Genomic DNA, 24,439 nt, shown 5'->3' on the forward strand with positions numbered 1-24,439 from the left:
TGAATCACACACTCCAACATGGAATGCAGGCATCCCAAATGGACTTATCCCAACCTGCTGTGCCACAGTGTCTGCCTTAAATCTTAATTTGAATAGGAACTTGTAATCATGATGCATTTTATTAAAAAACAACAACAAACGAAACCGTATTACCCAGCTCTGTCCATAGGACAGGTATAGACACCACAGAACTCATTAGCAATTAGCATGATATACATTCAGATTATGGTCTTTGAACACTATTTCCCACTAAAGAATTGGGGCACTCCGGATAAATGGCTTATCAGAGGAATGGGTAAGAAATGTGCAAAATAAGCCTCAAAAAGAAGCAAAAACTACCACAGCTGTGTCAAAAAGAGCCAGGAGCCAACCAGGATAGCTCCTATGGGCCCAAGATGAAATAACCTGAGCACCAACCGTAACAGTAAATTCAATGGATATGGCTCAGCAAGCTTATTTACATCACTGGATTCGTAATGATGGCTGTTCACTTCTAAAGGCTTTTGTTTACCAGAATGTTTTTTAAGATTTATTATATTTACTTGAAAGGCTGAGTTACAGAGAGGGAGAGAGGGAGAGAGAGAGAGAGGGAGAGAGAGACAATCTTCCATTCTCCCATCTTCAGGTTCACTCCCTCGATGGCCACAACAGCCAGGGCTGGGCCAGGCAGGAGCCAGGAGCTTCTTCCAGATCTCCCATGTGGGTAGCAGGGGCCCAAGCACTTGGGCCATCTTCAGCTGATTTTGCCAGGCCATTAGCAAGGAGCTTATCCACCAGAAATTGTTTTAAATAGTGATATAATTTTATTTTTCTCCAGAATAACCATTCACTCAGCACTATTGACTAGCTATCCTTTTCTCACTAACATGTAATAACAAGGTCACCGACCAAGTTTCCATATATGCATACGTAGGTCTCTTTTTTCAGCTCTTTCTTTCCTTTATTTGTCCATCCTTCTACATTTAATAATAATAATAATGTCGCAATTTCTATGGCTTTATTATATGACACGCTATCTAGTAGGACAAGTCCTTTCAACTTTGTTTTTCTTTTTCAAAATTGGCTCGGATCCTGGGTTTTTTTTTTTTTTCTATATAAATATTAAAGATGTTAGCATGGCAACCTCAGCAGAACAAATAACCTATTTTTAAAAACTTCCAACAATTTTACACTGTCAGTTAAAAAAAAAATCACTGGATAAGTTTAACATGAGGTTACAAAGTTAAATAGGGTTAAAAGTTGTAAAGTAGTTATTATACCTAAATTATATTAAATATTTTTGGGAAAAATATCTAAGGCTTTTGAAATGCAAAATTTCCCCCTCTACAGAAGTACATTCATTACCTTTTTTGGTCAGGACAAGAACTGAAAAGGAGAAATAATCTTGAATTCAGAATGAACAATTCTTGCTGTATACTTTTCCCACATATATTGGGAATGTTCTGTAACTTTCCGAGAAACATAACTTGAACTAAATACTAAACTACTACCAAGACCCATGTGCATTTTTGGAAGTTTTTAGTCATTGGGAGCCGTGGCATTTCTCTCTGTATCACACTTTCTTTTTACTATCAACCATGGAACAGAGGACCTCCTGCTCTGTGACTGACTGGCAGGCAGAAATGACAGGACAGGAAATGGGAAATGGTTCAGTGTTTTGGAATTCCCCTGGCTGCCTAATCAAGTGGCTTATTTGGAAGTTTTTGAAATGTTTGCCCCTGGAGTTCCCCGGAAAGAAGCAGGCATCCGAGTTCATTGAGACAGCCTATCTTCACAGACCCCGCGATACAACGTGTACCCCACGGCCCTGGGAGCGCAGCCGCATTCCACGCCGCAGTGGACGGAAGCCACACGGCCCAGGCTAGTGAAACCAAGGGTTATTTACGCGTGTTCCATCACGTCCCCATAGGGAAAAAAAATCCTGGTCTTGGTGGGTGCACTCCTCGGCGCTTCCTGTGTATGTGTGCACGGACATAACGTATACGGTCCATTGTGTTCAAACCCAGCAAATCCTCGGACTGAAGCCTGACTTGTGGCTAACAATGCGCATTTGAAATAAAACACAGCTCTCTCCCTGGAGCCTGTCTCCAGAGCAGGAAACCGAAAGTTTAAACAAGGAACGCTGGTTGATAAGGAAAACAAACAAAAAAAAACTTCAAGTTTTCAAAACGCAATCTCTTGACGCCGTCCTCGCTGCACGTCTCGGCTGTTCACCCTGGATGCTGCGGGAACGCCCGCTGGGGCCCGGGCCCAACGAGGGGGCGGCCCGCGGCGTGCAGCCCCTGCGCCGCGGCGTTTCCGCAGGGTTTCCCGAGCCTCCAACGCAACCGCTCACGCTCTGCCACGTCCCCCTCAGGAGAATGTCCGCGGCAGAGAGGGGGCAGAGGTCACAGGGGCAGCTAAAACATGCAAACGCCGAGTTGAGGCGAACGAGCCGCGGGGCCCCGCGGAACGACCGCGCCGCTCCAGGGGGGCGGACCCGCCGGGCCCCGCCGGGCCTCCCCGGGCCTCCGGGCCCCCTTCCCGGAGGTGACCCAGCGCTCCGTTCCGCTCTCCGACCGCAGACTCCCGGGCGCCCTCGCGCGGCGGGGGACGTGGGCGACCCGCAGGACGCGCTGACGTCACCGTGCGTCCGCGTCGGCCCCGCCGGGGTAGGGGGCTTGGGGAGCGCCGCGGGCCGGCAGAGCCGGGTTCGGCTGACCGAGGTCTCTGCCCCGCTGCCTTCCCGGGGTGCGGAGGCCTGCAGGCCCCCGAGCTGTGTCGGTGTCTGCTGTGCTGACGATGCGGTGAGTGCGGCTCGTTCCGGGGCGGGCCGCGCGGGGCGGGTCGGGGCGCGGGCCTGCGGGGGCCCACTTCCCTGGTGTTGCGGCCGGGCGAGGGAGGACGGGGCCTGGGGCGCCGTGGGCTGTGTGGTTTCTGGCCTCGCCGAGGCTTGTATTTAATTCGGAAGCCCCAACTTCAAAAGACTTTCAGTCGAGACTGGCTGTTTTTCTTTTTTTTTTAAATGATTCGTTTTCAAGTCTGGCCGCCGTCTGCTCTTCTGTCCTTTGGACTTCGATCAAGATAGTTGCTCTAGGGGAGTTTTTGCGCGGTTGTACACTTAGGCTTCCGTGGTCCGTGGGAACGCGAGAGCTCACATTTTGCAAGGTTCTCTCTGCGGTCCGCTGCTGTTGTGTGTTGTTTGAAATAACTCCTAGAAATTAATGGCTAAAGCCCCACGGTTTCTCCTCTTTTCCCTTCCAGTGTATCCCCCGCCCACCTACAGCTTGCTTAGAGAGATCAAAAGTAGCAATATGCTGCTTGTAGATAAAGAGCTAAAATTTAAAGACGCGAGACACGGCGTAATTAAAGTGTGCATTCATGCAGGCGGCCACAGTGCCAGGCCCAGGGTTGCAAGGACTATTATGGTACTGTTTGTTTTCGAGTTGGCTTTCTGTAGAGGTGGCGGCGGCTGTGGAATTGCGAGGCAGCTGGTATGGTTTAAGGATTTGTATTAATGAGCTCCTCCTGATGTCTTGAACGCCCCACCAGACCAGCTGGTTTTTCTAGCCCTGGAGAGACCTAACATTTAAAAATCGCGTTACGGATCTCCCTCTGCTAGCCCGGTTGCAGACAGGGAGTAATGGAGTCTCCAGTTCTGTCCCCGTGTGCCTCCACCAAAGTGAAGTGAGAGAAAGGGAGGAGACCGAAGACAGTGTTTCCACGTGTGGAATTGTCTTTGACGCTGTGCATTGTAAAGACATGGATATAGTTCGTGCTGTGGTGGCTGTGGAGCTGTTTTGCATTTATTTAAATTAAGAGCATGTCCAATTAGAAAGTTTTGGTGACAGATTGCTGGAATTAACATGTTGTCTAAAGTGTCAATCAGACTTCACTGAATAAATTGCGTAATCTGTAAGCTTCATGTGGCATGCAAATAGTTTTCTAAAATACCTTTTCTTTTTTTCTTTTCAGATTTATGGCTCTGAAGAGTCTCTTTGTCCCCCATTTTTTCTCCCCTTGAAGATAATAAATCCCATTATGGAGACCCTGAAACTTTATAAAGGAATATAGTTTGAATTCTATGGAGTGTAATTTTATGTATGAATTAAATTTTAAAAGTGTTGAGTTTTCAGAAAGAAGGCTAGGAGTTCAGCACTGGTCCATTATGTGGAAGCAGTAATTCTGTTGGTAATAGTGTTTTGTTAGGCATTGGTGATAACACTAGAAAGGACAAGCTGTGTGTTTTGATAAATTGGTTCATCCTCAATTACAACATGACTGATATTACAGCTGAATTGTCCTTAAAAGAAGAGCAGGTTAACTTTTAAATGCAGTGTGAAGAGTGTGTACTGTGGAACTTTCTATGGTTAACTAGTTGTTTATGAAGAAAGCACTGGCAGTTGATCAGTCATAATCAAGTGGCGTGCAAAGTTAGAAAGACAACATGCTACAGGGAATGGAAACAAGTACAGGTAATATTTAACAAAAATAGAGGAGTTAATAGCTTGTGAACTTTAAGCAAAAATCATTTGATGATCATACACACTGTAATAGGCATAGATTGAACAAACCCGGTGGATGTTAACTTAACCTCAAAATTGTTAACTGAAGCTAATAAACCTATTTAAGTAAATACTATGATGATAAGCTATGTGCAGTTAGCCTTTAGATAATGTGACTTTTATAAATGAAGCTTTTAATTACTTTTGTTTACTAGAAGAAAGTGAAAAAAAATTTGGATGTCATAGTAAGGTGCTTACAGGGAAACAATCCTGCATATAGATTTTTTCTCTTGTGAAATAATCAGTAATTGGCCTGATGTCCAAGCTTCATAGCTTGTAACCAAAAGCGAATTGGAGTCATAATTGAGATAATCTGTAGTTGCTTAGTATTTGGAGAATATAAACCTTTTAGAAAAATCGTTTTAACATTTTGCAAGTGCGTGAACTTTTTCAAGCCTTTACGTTATTGTTATACCAATGGGTAAATAGCTTTTTAGTTACTTAAAAGTAAATGCAATCTCGAAGAATACTAAGAGTATCTTGGTAATTTAGGAGAGTTATTTATCCCACCTTACCATAAGCTCATAAGTCAGGTGTGGTGAATTCTGCGTAAGTCAGAACCAGTCATTTGATTCCTTTCTGTGGTGAAGTCTCAGTGTGAAGAGATGAGAGGTTTCATGTGAAGGTTTTAGCCATCAAGAAATACTGTCACCTACTCATGCACAAAACTACCTCCCCAAGAGTAGTCCCAAGGACCCTGTATTGAAGAACTAAAAATATGATGGAAGATAGCACCATCTTGTCAACTTGGACAAACGACAACAAACAAAAAATGAAGTATGACTTCTCTTGCGAACTCTACAGAATGTCTACCTACTCAGCTTTCCCCAACGGTGTTCCTGTCTCAGAACGGAGTCTTGCTCGTGCTGGTTTCTATTACACTGGAGTGAATGACAAGGTCAAATGCTTCTGTTGTGGCCTGATGTTGGATAACTGGAAACAAGGAGACAATCCTATCGAAAAGCATAAACAGCTGTATCCTAGCTGTAGTTTTATTCAGAATCTGGTTTCAGCTAGTCTGGACTCCACCATTAAGAATACGTCTCCAGTGAGAAGTAGTTTTGCACATTCATTATCTCCCACTGTGGAACCAGGTGGCTCGTTCAGTGGTTCTTACTCCAGCCTTTCAGCAAACCCTCTTAATTCTAGAACAGTCGAAGACTTTTCTCCACTGAGGACTAACCCCTATAGTTATTCAATGAGTTCTGAAGAGGCAAGATTTCTTACTTACCATATGTGGCCATTAAGCTTTCTGTCGCCATCAGAATTGGCAAGAGCTGGCTTCTATTATATAGGACCTGGAGATAGAGTAGCCTGCTTTGCATGTGGTGGGAAGCTAAGCAACTGGGAGCCAAAGGATGATGCTATGTCAGAACACCGGAGACATTTCCCCAAATGTCCATTTTTGGAAAATTCTCTCGAAACACTGAGGTTTAGCATTTCAAATCTGAGCATGCAGACACATGCGTCTCGAATGAGAACATTTATGTATTGGCCATCTAGTGTTCCAGTTGGTCCTGAGCAGCTTGCAAGTGCTGGTTTTTATTATGTGGGTAAGAAACAAATAACCATTCATTTTACCTATTTCATTTTGATTTACTCATTAATATACGTGTATATTCAGTTTTTGCTCTCTTTTCCCCTTTAGGTCGCAATGATGATGTGAAATGCTTTTGTTGTGATGGTGGCTTGAGGTGTTGGGAATCTGGAGATGATCCATGGGTCGAACATGCCAAGTGGTTTCCAAGGTAATTTTTTTTATTTAAGATTTATTTATTTATTTGAAAGGCAGAGTTACAGAGAGGCAGAGGCAAATGGAGAGAGGTCTTCCATCTGCTGGTTCACTCCCCAGATGGCTACAATGGCCAGGGCTGTGCCGATCTGAAACCAGGGGCCAGGAGCTTCTTCTGGATCTCCCATGCAGGTGCAGGGACCCAAGGACTTGGGCCATCTTCTGCTGCTTTCCCAGGCCAAAGCAGAGAGCTGATCGGAAGTGGAGCAGCCAGGACCTGAACTGGCGCCCATATGGGATGACCGCACTGCAGACTGGGGCTTTACCTGCTACGCCACAGTAGCAGCCCCAGTAATTGTTTTGAAAAGATAATCCCACGCAAAACTGTTTTTAAAAAGTAGCATGCTTACGTGACTATGTACTGTTGGGAAATTACCCTTTTAAAAGACCAAATTTAAATTATTGAAAGTCTTCTATAATCTGTGTACTTTTCATTTTTTATAAGTCATGCACTCAGGATATAATTTGACATTCTTGTTGACTCATTTATATTTATTGCCATCATTTCATTTTTCCTCCCATCTTGCTTAAAGAGGACTCGTGATTACAAATATAAAATAGAACAAAAATAACATGAATTAGAAAAAGGTAACAAAGGATATAAAATGTATTTAGAATAAGCTGAATATAAAAATGCACGTAATAAAATCTGGTAATTTTAATTATATTTGTAAAATACTTTTTTTCTGTACAAAATTGTATCTTTTTATGATACGTCACTTGCTTTTTGCTACTCTTTGTCCAGCAGTGTCTTTTAGTTTTATTATAGCCAAAAATGAATTTAGGGGCAGTGTTGTTAGTGGTTAATAGAATTAGAAATTAACTGTCATTGTAATTGAGCAGCAATGTGAATTTTTGACCTCACTTATAAAATGAGAGGATTGGATTGGATCTTTATTTTTGTATGATGAAATATGTATAACATAAAATTGATCATTTTGAAGTGTATAGTGTGTCATTAAGTAGATCCATATGGTTCTGCAGTCAGCAACATCTCACTCCCGAGTGTTTTTATGTCCCATTCTGAAACTATACCCATTAAATACTAATTCCCACTACCCACTCACCATACCTGCTGGTAACCACCATTCTACTTGTATCCATGGATTTGACTATTGTAGGTACCACATATAGATGGAAACGTATATATAATGTTTTGACTTGTGAAGGACTTCCATAGTAATGAAGAATCTTGAACCCTTTTAGGAAATTATTTTATCATCTTTGTATAATGAAAAGGAACTTAAAGCAACAAATCTTACAGATCAGTTCACCATTAAAAGTTGTATTGTGGAATTGTATCATTAATATTTATAATATACTGAGATAAATTTTTGTTTTCACTCTTAAAAACTGATGTTTTATTTACTTGAAATGACTATGTAAGAAAGTCTGTTTATTGTCAGAATTCTGTGTAACTTAATTATGCTTAGCTATGGGGTTATATACATATAATTTGAAATTTAACTGTGTTTGTGATATCGGACAAAGACAGCTTCCAAATTCTAGATTTGAATTGCTGCATTTTGTGATTTTTGTGCTTTCTAAAACAAGAGTGGTTTTCTTTTTTTTTTGTAATTTGTGTTTTGTTTGAAGTTGTTAAATAAGGAAGAAAACTTGGAGTGCTTTTTATAAATGACTTCTCAAAAAAACAAATTTCAATTTTGGATTTTATTTTTAAATTCTTTATTTTGAAAGGGTTGGGGGAAGATCTATCTGTTGGTTCACTCCCCCAGGTGGCCACAACTGCCAGCACTGGTACCAGGCTGAAGTCAGGAGCTTCCTCCAGTTTTCCTACATGGGTGGCAGGAGCCCAAATGTTTGGGCCATCTTCCGCTGCTTTTCCCAGACCATTAGCAGGTCTGGATTGGAAGTAGAGTAGCCAGGACATGAACCACTTAAATAAGATGCCAGCATTGCAGGCAGCAGCCTCACCTGCTATGACACAACACAGGCCCCAACTTTGGATAATCTTTAATTAAAGTACATGAAAAACCAAAATGGATAATCATTATCACTATATCTGTTTTTCTTTTTTTAATATGTGTCATTTTAAGATTTGTTTTTTGAAAGAATGACAAGAGAGGAGATGCAGAGAGAGATCTTCCATCTACTGGTTCACTCCTCGATGGCCTTAACAGCTGGGGCCTTTTCAGGCCAAAGCCAGGATCCTGCAGCTCTGTCCAGGTGTCTCATGTGGGTGACAGGGGCCCAGGGACTTGGGCCCTACTCCACTGCCTCCTAGGCACATTAGCAGGGAGCTGGATTGGAAGCAAAGTGGTACTCAGATATGGGATGCTGGTGTTGCAAGTGGTAGCTTAACTCACTGTACCACAGCGTTGGTCCCTATCACTATATTTTAACACAGGTCATTTAACTCATTTATCAAATATTGGGGTTCCTACTTGATACTATATAGATACAGGAGATGTAATGGTGAACAAGATAGACAAAAATTTCTGTCCTTTTGGAGTTTATCAGAGAAGTGCAAAATTTGGAGCAGGTTCACTAGGCTTTGTGTCTTTAACCAGTGTAAATAAAAATGGATCAGTCCAAGAATAACAGAAATTTGAAATTCTCTAAAGGTCATGCATAGACAGAGAAGTAACTGTCATCTGCATCACAAACTTGAGTCTTGAGCATGCTTATATGATCCCTACTGACTTCTGTTACATGTTTATTTTCTATTCTGGATAGAAGTCCTTCGTCAGGTGTGTTTTGTAAATTTGCTGCTTGTTTTTCAGCTTTATTGGGATATAACTTAGAGATGAAACTGCATGTGTTGAAACTATACATGTAATGATTTAATACATGTATACATTGTGAAGTGATAAGCACAATCAAGGCAGTTAACATGTGTTAATTACCTTTTGTGCATGTGCAGTGTGTATGAACACTTAAGACCTCCTAGCAAATTTCAAGTATACAATACAGTGTTTTTAAAATTTTTAATTTATTTTTATTTACTTGAAAGGCAGAGAGAGACAAAGAGAGCATCTTCCATCTGCTAGTTCACTCCCCAAATGCCTGCAACAGCCAAGGCTGGGCCAGGCCGATGCCAGTATCATGAGTCTCCTACATGGATGGCGAGGACTCAAGTACTTGGGCCGTCATCTGTGTCCCAGGGTGTGCATTGGCAGGAAGCTGGAATCAGGAGCAGAGCCAAGACTGGAACCCAGGCACTCCAGTTCAGGTGTCCCAAGTGATAATCTTTCTTTTATTTTTTAAAAATATTTATTTATTTAAAAGAAAGGGAGAGAGAGTGAGCTTCCATCTGTGGGTTCATTCCCCAGATGGCCACAGTGGCCAGTGCTGGGCTGGGCTGAAGCCAGAGTTTCATTGAGGTCTGCCACATGGGTGGTAGGACCCAAGTACTTGAGCCATCTTCTGCTGCCTTCCCCAGGCCATTAGCAGGGAGCTGGATTGGATGTACAGCAGCTGGGACTCAAACCAGCACCCACATGAGATGGCAGATTTGCAGGTGGTAGCTTTACCCGCTAAACCACACTGCAAATCCCCCAAGCGATGTCTTAACCCCTTCACCAATGCCTGCCTTACAGTACTGTATTGTTAACTGTAGTCACTCTGCTGCCTTCAGAACTTATAACTAAAATTACTTTTTGACCACTGTCTCCTTATTTATCCTACCCTCCACCTAGTCCCTAGCAACTACCGTTCTACTTTCTTTGCTGCCTCCCGGGTCATTAGCAGGAAGCTGAATTGAAAACAGCTGGAGGTGGGACTTGATTCCAGGCACTCCAGTGTGGGATGCAGACATCCCAAGTGGAGGCTTAACCTGCTGGGCCACAACTTGCCCATCATGGTGGTTTTAATTTGGGTTTTCTGATGATTAGTGAATACCTTTGCTTTTTTAACTTGGCTGTTTGTATGCATTTGCCCATTTTTAATCTGATTTTTCTTTTTTTCTATTGAATACTTTGAGTTCCTTTATATATTTTAGATATTAATCCCTTATCAATTGTATGGTTTATAAATATTTTCTCCTATCATATAGATTGCCCTTTCATGTTATTGTTTGCTTTGCCTTATAGAAACTTTAGCTTGATATAGTCCTACTTGTTTGTTTTTGTTGCTCATATGATTTCAATTCTTCATTCTGTTAAGTGGTGTGTCATATATATTGATTTGCATATGTTCAGCCTTGCTTGTATCCGAAAGACAAATCCCACTTCATCATTGTGTATGATATCCTTTTAATGATAAATCTGGTTTGCCAGTAGTTCGTGGAGGGTTTTTGTGTCTGTGTTCATCATGGATATTGGCTAGTGATTTTCTTTTACTGTCTGAGTAGCTTTGGTATCAGAATAATCATGAAATGAATTTGAAATAATCGCTCCTCTACAGTTTTTTGGAAGAGCTTGAGAAGAATTGGCATTAATTCTTCTTTAAATATTTGGTAAAATCCTGCCATGAAGCTATGTGTTTCTGGGTTTTTCCTTGTTGGAAGACTTTTGGTCATGATTTCAATTTCTTTACTAGTTATAGCTCTATTCAGATTTTCTCTTTTTTTCATGATTTTAGTTTTGGTAGATGGTGTTTCTAGTAGTTTATCCTCCAGATTATCCAGTTTGTAAGCATATAATTGTTTATAGTAGTTTCTTGTGATACTTTGTATTTCTAGAGTATCACTTATTTCTCCTTTTTATTTCTGATTTTAGTTTAGTTAAAGCTTTGTTTTGATTACCTTTAAAAAACAGCTCTTAGTTTCAGTGATCTCTTATACTATTTTTTGTAGTCTCAGTTTTTGTTCTGATCTTTATTGCCTTTACTCTGCCAACTTTGGGCTTAGTTTGTTCTTTTCTAGTTCCTTATGATAATAAAGTTTTGTTGTTTTTTTTTTTTTAGTTCTTTTTTGAAATATAGGTGTTTGTACTATAAACTAGTTATTAGAACTGCTTTTGTTGCATCCCATGAATTTTGGCATGTTATGTCTCAACTTTTGTTTTTCCCAAGATTTTTCTTTTTAAAGATTTACTTATTTATGTATTTGAAAAGCAAAGTAACACGGAGAGACAGATAAAGAGATATCTTCAATCTGGTAATTTACTTCCCAAATACCCTCAACAGCCAGGACTGGGCCAGGCTGAAGCCAAGAGCTCAAAATTCCATCCTATCTCACATGGGTGGCAGAAACTCAAGGACATGAGCCATCATCTGCTCCCTCCCAGGATGTACAATAGCAGAGAGCTAGATCGGGCGTGGACTCAAGTCAGGCACTCTGATAAAGGATGTGGGCATCCCAAGTAGTGTCTTAACCTGCTGTACCACAACACCTACCCCTAATATTTATTTTTAATTAATTAGAGAGGCAGAGAGAAAGAATGACTACTCCTATCTTCTGATTTACTCCCTAGACCTTCACAGTGGTTGGGGCTGGGCCAGGCTGAAGCTGGGAGCTGAGAATTCAGTCTTGATTTCCCACGTGGGTGGAAAAGATGCACCTAGTAGAGCCGTAACTGGTTCCTTCCCGTGGTGTATATTAGTATGAAGCTGAAGTCAGGAGCCCAAATGGGACTGAAAGCCAGACACCTAATTTTTGGTGTCATCCCAACGGGCAGCTTCACTGCCAGCCCAGATACCTGCTGCTCTAACAGTCTATTTTAATCTGAGAAAACTTGATTTCAGTTACATACATAAAACTACCCTTTGTGCTCGCTGTCCACATTTTATGTTTTTGATGTCACTCTATATCTTATATTGTGTATCCATTAACAAGTTATTGTAGCAATAGTAATTTTTAATTTTTTTAAAGATTTTGAGAGGCAGAAATACAGAAAGGGGGAGACAGAGAGTGGTCTTCCATCTGCTGATTCACTCCCCAAATACCTGCAATGGCTGGAGCTGGGCTGCTCTGTGCCAGGACCAGGAGCTTTTTCTGGGTCTCCCACGTAGGTGCAGAGGCCCAACCACTTGGGATATCTTCCGCTGCTTTCCAAGGCTTTAAGCAGAGAGCTGGATTGGAAGAGGAGCAGCCAGGTCATGACCCGGTGCCACATGGGATGCGTGTATCATCTTCTTGATTTAGTTTCCTGCTGTTGCTCTCTATTATACAGTACATTCATTATTTTGTGTAGCTGTAGAATTTCTCTGGTTCTTTTTATGGTTTCTTTTTTTCTTTTAAAGATGTTTATTTCTATAAAAGGCAGAGCAACACAGATAGACAGACCTCCCCACCTGCTAGTTCACTCCCCAAATGGCCACAATGGCCAGCACTGGACAGAGCAGGAGCCAGGAGTTTCATTCAGGTCTGCACATGGGTGGCAAGGGCCCAATTAGTTGGGCCGTCATCTGCTGCCTTCTCAAGTGCTTTACCAGAAATGAAGAGCAGAACAGGCACTCAGTGTGGGATGCCAGCTTAACCTAGTTTCTCTCTGTTGAACTTCCGTTTAGCCTATGTGTTTTCCTGATTTCACTAAATTGTCTGTGTTCTATTGCAACTCAGTGAGCTTCCTTGAAACAGTTGTTTTAAATTCTTTGTCTAGCTGAGTGTACATTTCCTTGCATTAAAATATGTACATTTGACAGAATAGTTACCTCTTATTGACTTTATGGACAGGGTTTATTGGGGAAAGACCTTTACTTGTGGTAGGGATGTAGTGCTCTGGCTCTATGGCAAATCCAGCATCATAGTCTAGGGGACAGAGTTAGCTGAGGTCATTGTCAATGAGGATTGTAGGGTTCCTCAACCTCCAAGGCTGCAGCTGTCCGCAGTAGCAGCAAGGGTTGTTTGGGTCTTTGGTAGCAATGGCTGCTAGCAACTTGCTGATCTTTCTCCCCTGAGAAATGTCATGGCCAAGAGGACCCTGGCTTGTGGGCACTGTCCTACTGGTGTTGGTGGCACCAGTGTCTGATGGTTCTACTACAGCCACAGCATTGGGGTCTGCAGAGTGGGTGTATGCAGGGAAACTGGTTCTTGGGCCCATGGTGCTGGCAAACCTGCAGCTGTGGTGCCTGAACACGGACATATGGAGTTGGATCTGGTCTGTGTAGAGCAATGCAGAACTGGCATCTGGAATATGTGCAAGCAGAGCAGCCACAGAACATGGGTATGGCCCCACAGGTGCACATGGAACAGCTATAGCTTTAAAGAGCAGAAATGCATGTGTGTGTGTTTGGGAGGGTGGTGACTCAGGGAGCATGTGTGTTCTCAGAGTGGTGCAAAAGTTGCTCCTTTTGTGTGTGTGTGGGCGGGGGGGGGGGCAGCAGTGTCTTTCCAGGAGTAAATAGCAGTAATGGGTATTGGTTGTCACAGTGATGGAAACTCAGTGTTCCTTGCAGAGGTGGCTGCAGGGGTCCGTGCTAATTAATGCTATTGGGTCCTTCACTGTGACACCTCTAGGAAATATGTGGCTGTCTTGGGCTTTTGATATTTTCAGTAGCAAATTCTGCTGGGGTCTTCCCCATAGCAGCCCACCAAGATTTGGGGTGGCACCTGCACATGACTGATAGTCTGCCCCTCTTTGTTTCTAGTTTCTAGCAGTCACCAGGCATCGCTTCTAAGCTAATCTTCCAACCTTTTCTTTTGCTTCACTGTAGCAGTGTGTATCAGCTGAACTACTTACTTAGCCCTTCTAGGTCTGTTTTTGATGTTTTTGTGAGGGGAAGAAGGCTAGTATTTTCTATTCTGAAACTTTGCTGATGTCACGCTTGGAAACATTTTTTCAGTCTGTGGCTTGTCTTTTTATTTCTTTAACATACTGTTTTAAGAGCAGGTGTTAATTTTGATGTCAGCTTATTAAATATTAGGGGTTATATTTTTGGTCTATTTACCTAAACTTTACCTAACATAAGGACAAGAGGTTTTTCTTCAGTTTTATTCCAGAAGTTTTATTGGTTTAGATTTTACATTTAGGGCATGCATACATATATATTAGGGCATGCATATATATAGAGAGAGAGAGGGAGGGAGGGATGGAGGGAGGGATTTATTTGAAAGAGAGAAGGAGAGGTGTTCCATCTGCTGTTTCACTCTCCAAATAGCCACAGTGGCGAAGCTGGGCCAGGCCAAAGCTAGGAGCCAGGAGCCAGGGGCCTAAGCACTTTGGACCATCTTCCACTGCTGTCCCAGACACATTAGCCGGCAGCTGGATCGGAAGTGGAGCAGCCAGGACTTGAATCGTCACCCATATCGGATGTTGGCACTGCAGTTGGCAGCTTAACCTTCTGCACCACAGTGCTAACCCTTAAATTTAGGTTTGTGACCCATTTTTAGTTTATTTAGTATGGGCGTAAGTCCAGGTTATTTTGTATGTATATAGGGATATCCAGTTATCTCTCACTGTTGAAGAAAACAAAAGGAACAGAATGGAAACAGGTGTTACATGAACTTCTGGAACATGTTTGAGATGGCCTAATAGTTTTAAAACAAATATTTGAGAAAAATATCACAGTATGTATAGATGAGAATACCTGATTTCATATATTTTGGAGAGATGGTAGTGGATTGTATTTCAAACTTAACGGAAGAGTGAGCATTGGAGACATTAACATAAGTTATGTTGTGAAAGTTCACATTTTAGGAATACTACTATGGTTTCATGTTATAGTAAGCCCCAAAAGTAAACTGTCTATAATAGCATTTTCAGATATCAGTTTGTTCATAACCTTTTGTAGGTCTAAACTCTTTTCTCTTTGTTGCTGTGTTAACGGAATAAAATAGAAAATAGAATGTGTCGACACATAGTAAGAATGCATTTTATGATTATTTTCTCCTGTCAAATATATATGTACAGAGGTTATGATGTAAATGTTTTTACCATGGAGTACAATCAAAAGTGTTTGACAGCTATTTTTCTAGAATGATAAAATTATATATCTATTTTAAATGTTTATTTATTTGAAAGGCAGAGTTACACAGAGAGAGAAGGAAGAGAAGGAGAAGTGGGGGGGAGGGAGGGCTTCCCTCCGCTGGTTCACTCCCTAGTTGGCCTCAATGACCGGAGCTGAGCCGATCTGGAGCCAGGAGCTTCCTCCAGGTCTCCCAAGTGGGTGCAGGGGGCCCAAGGACCTGGGCCATCCTCTACTGTTCTCCCAGGCCACAGCAGAGAGCTGGATCAGAAGTAGAGCAGCTGCGACTCGAACCGGTGCCCATATGGGATGCCAGCACTGCAGGTGGTGGCCTTACCTGCTATGCCACAGCGCTGGCCCTGATAAAGTTATATTTTTGGTACTACTTTTAAAAATTAATTTTCCTCAGTGCAGGTGTTTGGCTTAGTGTTCAAGATACCCATTATGAAGTCCATGTCTCACATCAGAGTGCTCTGGTTGATTCTAGCTCTGACTTCTGCTATCAGCTTCCTGACAACGCACACTCTGGTTGGCAGTGGTGATGAATCAAGGAGTTGGGTTCTTGCCACCTATGTGGGAGATCTTAATTTGAGTTCCTAGCTCTCCAGTGGATGGGAACCCTAGGTTTCAAGTTGTCTGTCTCTTTCTCTCTCTTTCTCTCTCTCTCTCTGATACATAAATAAAAGTTGAAACAATATTTTTCATCTTATGTTTTAGGTGTGAATTCTTGATACGCATGAAAGGACAGGAGTTTGTTGATGAGATTCAAGCTAGATTTCCTCACCTTCTTGAACAGGTAAATACACTTTTTAAAAGTTAACAATATTGGATTCTACTATATGATAATTTGACAGAGCCAGGCCGAAGCTAAGAACCAGGAACTCATGTGTGGGTGGCAGAGGCCCAACCACTTGGGCCATCTTCTGCTTTCCCACGCATTAGCAGGGAGCTGGATTAGAAATGGGGCAGCCAGGACTCGAATCGGTGCTCATATCAGATGCCAGCATTGCAGATGGTGGCTTAACTTGCTGTATCACAACACTTTAATTTTTACTTTTGTATCCAATGTATTTGGTGAGGGCTTTCAAAAAAGATTGTCTTTTGAAAAAAGTATTCATTCTATCGCTGTATACATTTATGATAGGGTTGGAGAAGGATCTTTCATGTGTCTTAGACCTTTTACAGAAATTAACTTATTAGCAATTGAGACCTCTTGAGAGTAACCCATTCAAATGGAGTAAGAAACCATTTATATATTTTCCTACTTTGTTGAAATGGAAGATAATACCTGGATTCTAATCTGGAAGTAGGGTAAGTTTAAGGAAACCTGTCCTATAGTTAGGATAAAACAAAGCAAAGTGAAGTATATAAATTACCCAGTTTTCGAGTATGTACAATTAGTTAGGGTAAACTTAGTGTTCCTCTTTTCAGATTGTTTGAGATTTCTGATTTTACCTATTAGCTTTTCTTGTTTTATAGCTGTTGTCAACTTCAGACCCCCCTGGAGAAGAAAATGCTGATCCACCAAGTAAGTGTGAAATATTATTAGTGTAGAATGGGAATGTATATAATAATGTTAGGAATGAAAATATATTCTTAAAAAAAGAGATTCTGAAGTTACAGAGAAAAATACTGGGATGTTAACTGGTAAATATTAGGTACATACAAAGATTAATGGTATTTTGGGGATTCTAGAAAGTTTACATAGTTTAGTGCTGACATCTCAACAGGGGAGAAAAGACAGATGCAAAAGAAAAACAACAAATAGCTCAAAGCAATGTCAATAAGAATTGAAAATAATAAGCCCTTCTAAGAGGAAAAGGTTGCCTGGTTCACATGATTTAAGAAGTGGCTTATATATTAGATATTTAGGTCAGGTATATAATATTTCAATAATCTCTTTAGATTAGAATTTAGTTTTAGCCTCATTGGTGTATTAGTTGATGTTCGGAATGTACATTTGAGGGTGGCTCACAAAGTTTCTGGAAAATGTAATTAAGAGATAATTTTACCGCAAAAAAAAAATGGAAACCTTTGCTTACAGAAGTCTCAAACTGTCATAGAAAATGCATATTGAGAAACTGCAGATACAGTCGAGTACTTCATTCTTTTTAGGATTCCTCCTTTAGCTTCTCAGATGCCCCCAGACAATTGGTATTCTCCCATTTTCCTTTGCTCACTGCTCCTTTTTCAAACTTCAGTGGTCATTGCAAATTTATTTCTTCATTTCCCAAGACCCAGGCTGGAATGTCCAGCTCTCTGTTTAACTCTGTCTTTGGCTATGATAGAATTCTCAGAGTTAATAGGACCAAAACAAAATTTTCTCCTAATCCTTTATTCCTCAAGTTTGCTTCTCCTTGGTCTTCCCCATTTCAGTTAATGATACTCATTTGCTAAGATAAAAAAGATGCATCATCTCAGATTCCTCTCCTTTCTTTAGTTTGTATATGAGCAATTTTTTTTCTGCCTTCATAACACATCCCTTTCACTATTTCTCACCATCATCACTATCACTGTATTCAAATTGCCATCATCTTTTGTCATAGTAATAGGTTTCCCGGATGCCACTTTTACCTGATTTAAAGAATTATCTTTTGAAAATACTAATCACATTTTATCAGAGCTGTGCTTAAAAGCCTCCTAGACTATTCTAGCAAACTTAGAATAAAATATGAACACTTTGTAAAGCTCTCCATCTGGACGTTGTCCTCCCTTCCATCCTTCTACCACCTTCCTTCTCTTCCTTGAACACATGAAGGTTTTCCTTTGTTTTATGGCTTTTACACGTTATTCTCTTGCCTGCAAGACGTCTCTGATATATCCACAACTTATTCTTTTCTTACCGTTTTAAATCTCTGGGTGTTCTCTCTCTCTCTTTTTTTAAAGATTTTATTTTTATTTGAGAGTTACAGAAAGAGAGGAAGAGGCCGGCGCCACGGCTCACTAGGCTAATCCTCCACCTGCAGAGCTGGTACTCTGGGTTCTAGTCCCAGTTGGGGCGCCGGTTCTGTCCCAATTGCTCCTCTTCCAGTCCAGCTCTCTGCTGTGGCCCGGGAAGGCAGTGGAGGATGGCCCAAGTGCTTGGGCCCTGCACCTGCATGGGAGACCGGGAGGAAGCACCCGGCTCCTGGCTTCAGATCAGTGCAGTGCACCGGCAGTAGCAACCATTTGGGGGGTGAACCAATGGAAGGAAGACCTTTCTCTCTGTCTCTCCCTCTCACTGTCTAACTTTGCCTGTCAAAAAAAAAAAAAAAAAATCAGATCTTCCATCTGCTGGTTCGCTCCTCAGATGGCTGCAACTGGCTGAAGCTAGGAGCCTAGAGCTTCTTCCAGGTCTCGCAAGTTGGTAGAGGGGCTCATGAATTTGAGTCATCCTCCGTTGCTTTTCCCAGGTGAATTAGCAGGGAGCTGGATTGGAAGTGGAGTTGCTGGAACTCTAACCAGCATCCGCATGGATGCCGGCTCACAGGCCGCAACTTTACTCGCTATGCCACAATTCTGGCCCCACTGGGTGTTCTCTTCAGACAGGGAGTCCACATAATGTTTTGGCAATGTCGCACACAGCACTTATGTTGTTTTTTATTAATGTTTATTATAACAACTTACCAGCAGATGGCACTAAAGTGTCTTGAAGAATTAGGTCCACAGTTTTCACAAAACTGCCATATAGGCTAGCTTTGATGCTGTTATCAGAAAATGCTTCCCTGACCATTCTTAATTAAAATGCCCTCCAGGCTCCGGGTTTCTTAAGTTAGTTTTTTACTTTGGAGAGCACATGTCTCCATCTAAAACCACATTAGTTTGTTTAACCATAGTTTTCACTGCATATTTAGATATGTTACAGGTATAATACTCTTCCATTTTCTGTATTTCCCATTTTTATTTTCTCTGTCTCAGCTATCCACCCAACTAGGCCCTGTCCAGGCTTCAAATCCAAGTTACCTTTTCCATGAAGTCATTGTTATTTCCCCTGTCTTCCTAGCTGGAGATAATTTATAAATTCTAAGTTTGTACATGTTACTGGTTTTCAAAAATGATTATCCATCAGAATCACTTGGGGAATTTTAAAAATTTAAAGATTCCTAAGCTTTATCCCTAAAGAGTTTGTCATTAGTAGGTCTAAGATGTATCTTGGGAACTGATATTTTTAAAAAGTGTAGCATATCAATTATACTCTTATTTGGCCATTATTGAGTTCAAACTTTCACTGGAGTTATAGGTAATTGATGCAAATAGCTTGTTTCCCTCGCCAAAATATTAGAGTAAAAGATGACTGAGTAAAGATTGTGCCATGCTCATTATTTTTCTCCTTAGTTTTATATTTGTGGAACGTAATATTAGCACATGTCTTTTCAAATAGTTGTTCATTTTGGACCTGGAGAAAGTTCTTCAGAAGATGCAGTCATGATGAATACTCCTGTGGTTAAAGCTGCCTTAGAAATGGGCTTTAGTAAAAGCCTTGTAAAACAGACAGTCCAGAGTAAAATTCTAACAACTGGAGAGAACTATAAAACAGTTAATGATATTGTATCAGCACTTCTTAATGCTGAAGATGAAAAAAGAGAAGAGGAGAAGGAAAGACAAGCTGAAGAAATGGCATCAGGTACTGGGGAATGGTAGTCACCTGCACTGTTTCTCAGGGGGACTCAGGATTGTCTCACACCCACTGTCTACTGGTAGCAGCACCCCGGTCATTCCCAAACCGCATCCTCTTCTGCCCCATCAGCTCCCCTACTTGAGAAACACTGACTAGAGCTTTTTCTATGTATTTATTTTTGGATAAGATTCCCTCATTCGTGCTAAAATTGCGCAAAATAAGCTCTTTTCTTGAGCTAGATTATTTTTCTTCCTCATTCATAACAATTTTAAGTAGGTTAGAAAAAACATTTTGTAAGTTGGATGTAGGTCTTATTTCTACTTTTTATAAGCTCTTTTAAATCAAATTTTTAGAAGTACATTTTTTAAAAAATGTATTTATTTAAAAGGCAGAAAGACAAATTTCTTCCATCTGCTTGTTCATTCTCCAAATGCCCATAACAGCTGGGGCTGGCCCAGGCCAAAGCCAGGGTCCTGAAACTCGTACTGAGTCTCCCACAGGGATGTCAGGGACTAAAGTACTTGAGCCATTACCTGCTGCCCTCAGGGGTCCATATTTCCAGGAAGCTGAAATCTGAAATAGAGCTGGGACTTGAACCTAGGCACTCCAATGTGGGATGTGTTGTGTTCCAGAAAGTGTCTACTGCTACTCCAGATGCTCACCCCCAAATCATATTCTTAATATGATACTCTATTCACTAATCTTTGCTAGGTAAGCCTTATACAAAAATGAAATTTAGGATGAAATCTTGGGGCTTGATGAAAATCCCTTGCTCAACCCAGGGATAGTAGGAGACTGATTTTGGTATTTATGCAAATTGCGTTAAGTCAGCCTCCCAAATAAATCTTTTGAATAATCATTTATTCCCTCAACAAATATTTATAGAGCATGTGCACAGTGCCAACTACAGTGCTAATTATGGTGATTGCTCTCGAGGAGCATATAGACTAGCTGGGGAACACAAAAGAGTTATCAGAAAGGCTAGACAGTAGCATGTAGGTAAAGGTTGCATACATAGTATAAACTGGGGAGTTGGTTGAAAGACACATTTCTTTGTAATCTTGTGAGTTAAGAACAGTTTAAGAGAACTTTATTGTGTGTACACATAGCAGAATGTTTAAAAGTGACTTAGAGGTCGAGAAAGATTTGTATTTAAATTCTAGATCCGTGAGTTACTAAGGTAGCAGTTTATTCAACAAGACCTTAGCTTTTTCATCTGTAGAGTAGAGATAATAATAGCAATGCCTTAGGATTGCTAAAGCAATTAAATGAGTTATTGCAAATAAAACACTTCACAGGCCTATCACATCAAAGACAAAAAATCTTTTTTTCTATTAAATAAATTGATTTGGGAAGTGAGAGGGACTTGATGAAAGAAAGGACCAGAGGGAAATGAAAAGATGTAAGGATTATTAAGTGGTAATGAATCCTGAATATGCTTACATGAACTCACTGTAATAAACCTAGTCACCTTAATTTTGTAACTTTGTCCTACTTGGGAAGGTCAAAGAATAGTATTGAATTAATGGATCTGATAGTGCCATAAGTGGGAAAGCCAAATAAGGACTAGGGAGGAAAAGTTAAGGGACTAAAAGAACAGCACTGAAACACCTGACTGATTTGAAATGGGAGGTAAGCAATGCCACAAGACTGCTTTGTGCAGGCAGAATTGGCAATGATGTGGGGAATCTTGAAAAAGTGAATAACTTAATTCACAACAAGGCAAGTTATGGCAGAAGAATAAGTTGTGGTCATAGAAGGGAATTCCATAGTTTTAAGATGAACAGAGCAGTTCGTTTTTAGAAAGACGTAAAATGGAAAGGAAGAGACTTTGTATAATTTAGTTCTCATTAAACTTGTTGTACCATGCAGAGATAGAGATGTACATTCAAAAACTTCTTTGAAAGTCTGAAAACAGGCAATTAGATTTTATAGTGACTGGGACACCAGCAGAAGGAACTTTATGAAAAGATCAGGCTTGACTCCTGTAGGTTTTCTTAATTGTTAAAAATCTAGACATTTATAAGACAGTGTAGCTAACTGTGTACCAGATGTGTGCGATATGCTTTATATGTATAATTTAATCCTCACAGCTCTTTGAGGAAGGCACTGTTATTATGGATACTTTACAGATGAGGAAATTTGGGTGTGTGGAGGGAGGCCAAGGGACTTGGCTAGTATGGTCAGGCCATCGTAGGAGTCTTGGCCCATCCTGCCTTCACAGTTCAAGCTCTGTAGCACTGCAGGTGCTCCTTAACCATGGAGTGCTGAACAGAACACTGCTATAGAAGGCTTGGTTCGGCAACTTACTTCTCTGTGACCTTGAATAGGGTACTCATTTCTGTGTCTTTTTCCCTGTATCTGAAAATTGAGAGGCAGTAATACTTGGCTTGTTTAACTGACAGAATCTGTGTATCAAATGAAATGTTTTTTTTTAAAGATTTATTTGGAATTCAGAGCTACAGAGACAAATCTTCCATCCACTGGTTCACTCTCCAAATGACTGCAGTGGCTGGGACTGGGCCAAGCTAAAGCCAGGAGCTTCTTCCAGGTCCCTGGCACTTGGGCCATTGTCCACTGCTTTTCTCAGGCCATTAGCAGGGAGCTTGATTGAAAGTGGAGCAGCCAGGACATGAACCAGAGCCCAATGGGATGCTGGCATTGCAGACAACAGCTTTACCCATAATGCCACAGTGCCAACACCAAATGAAACAATTTATATTCAAGGGCTTATGGAAATAAAGTGATAAAATGCAAATAGAAGTCAGTACTGTTAATTCTTGGTGGAAGGAATACAGAAGTAGGACACTACTGTTCTCTAAAATTCTATGCTTGCTTTTTACAAAATAAAGGAAAAGTGAGGTTCTAGAACTTATAAATACATACTTTTAAAAATTATACAGACCCAATATATACTGTATGTGTCTTATCTAAATCTGCAAGTTTTCCAAATGACATATTAAAATGCATGCAAGTCATTTTGTTTGTTTTCAAGCTCTACTTATTTAGTGCCTAAATTATTTGTAGGTTGATTGGTAGTGACTGTACAGTATAGTTAGAGGTGTTCAAAATCTAACATATTCTCCCCCCCCCCCTTTTTTTTTTCTACATGAAGACGACTTGTCATTAATTCGGAAAAATAGAATGGCTCTCTTTCAACAGTTGACATGTGTGCTTCCTATCCTGGATCATCTTTTAAAGGCCAATGTAATTAATAAGCAGGAACATGATATTATTAAACAAAAAACACAGATACCTTTACAAGCAAGAGAGCTGATTGATACTGTTTTAGTTAAAGGAAATGTGGCAGCCAACATCTTCAAAAACTGTCTGAAAGAAATTGACTCTACATTGTATGAGAACTTATTTGGTGAGTTTTTTGGGAAGATCATTTTAGAAATCCTTAGGCTTATGTTCATGTCTCTTGACAGGAGAATAATTATAATCAGCAAACTATAATCTGTACATTTTACTTGTTCCAAAAATATGAAGTCTTTTATGGCCCAAGTAGTATGCCTGAATTTGAAAGTTTCTGATCAATTATAGGTAAAAATCAACATTATTCAGTAAGTAGTGGGTTAAAAAAAAAAAGTGGTTAGTAAGTGAAGCAGTTTTCTGTTTGGTAGAGTGATGTCTTATGTTTTCTTTACTCAGTGGAAAAGAACATGAAGTATATTCCAACAGAAGATGCTTCAGGTAAAATAAAATTTAAGACTTGAAACCAACTTAAAATCTTTAATTACTGGGAGGTAAACTGGAAACTGAATTTTATTGAAATTCTTTTTGTTATTAGGTCTGTCACTGGAAGAACAGTTGAGGAGGTTGCAAGAAGAACGAACTTGTAAAGTGTGTATGGACAAAGAAGTTTCTATTGTATTCATTCCCTGTGGTCATCTTGTAGTGTGCCAAGGATGTGCCCCTTCTCTAAGAAAATGCCCTATTTGCAGGGGTATAATCAAGGGTACTGTTCGGACATTTCTCTCATAAAGGAAAAGTAGGCTGTGTATTACCCATGTAGAAAAGTCTTTAAAATATTGAGCATTTGAAGCCACCTGAAGTAAAAAAGGAATTATTAGTTCTTCAATCAGATAGATTCATGTTCTGCTCTGCTTTGGTATTAATAATTTTGTCTCCAAAAAGATAGTGTTATGTATTTAATCTTAGAATCTGTTTATTTGCAAAGGAAGATTTCTGTTTGAAGAACTAAATTATTATCTATATGTGGACGTGGGAGAAATGAAAGAAGTAGTGTCAGTGCTTCTTAGATATCATTTCAGGAGTTTCTGGATTTGGTGTTCCTTCTGCAAGCTTTGAGTAGTGCTACATGAGAGTGTGGTTTAAAGAATTGGAAACCAGGAACTTGAGCTCATCAGAATGATGGTACCAAATTCTCTTTGGTGCTTTTTACTTGTGTTGTAAACTAAGGATTTTTTCTCTTACTGATAATAAGTTTTCCCCTAGTTTGTGAGAAATATCTTAATAAAGTGTTTAAAATGGATTGCATCATCAAAATGATTTTTCCTGTCTTGATTTTAAAAAGTAGTTTTGTTAAATTCTTCATTGCACTCAAATGCTATTAAGTAAAAAAATTTAATTCATAAACCAAGTGCTTTTTAAAATGTGATTTATGAGAACTCCTTTAGATGATACTCTCTAGTTGCTTTGTGTAATGTAGATGTATTGTTGAATGGAAAATGA

General features: G+C 40.4%; 1 protein-coding gene across 1 annotated transcript; it reads left to right on the forward strand.

Annotated features, from left to right (window-relative positions):
* Positions 1–2,636: 2,636 nt before the first annotated feature.
* BIRC2 (baculoviral IAP repeat containing 2) lies at positions 2,637–24,270 on the forward strand. Its single transcript, XM_062196934.1, has 9 exons — positions 2,637–2,786; positions 3,955–6,097; positions 6,193–6,292; positions 15,862–15,940; positions 16,624–16,672; positions 19,505–19,747; positions 22,857–23,111; positions 23,396–23,437; positions 23,535–24,270. The coding sequence occupies exons 2-9, from the start codon at positions 5,263–5,265 to the stop codon at positions 23,726–23,728; spliced, it is 1,797 nt and encodes a 598-aa protein (XP_062052918.1). The 5' UTR covers positions 2,637–2,786; positions 3,955–5,262; the 3' UTR covers positions 23,729–24,270.
* The last annotated feature ends 169 nt before the right edge of the window (positions 24,271–24,439 follow it).

Source organism: Lepus europaeus, chromosome 7 (assembly GCF_033115175.1).
Source record: "Lepus europaeus isolate LE1 chromosome 7, mLepTim1.pri, whole genome shotgun sequence".
NCBI classification, from domain to species: Eukaryota; Metazoa; Chordata; class Mammalia; order Lagomorpha; family Leporidae; genus Lepus; species Lepus europaeus.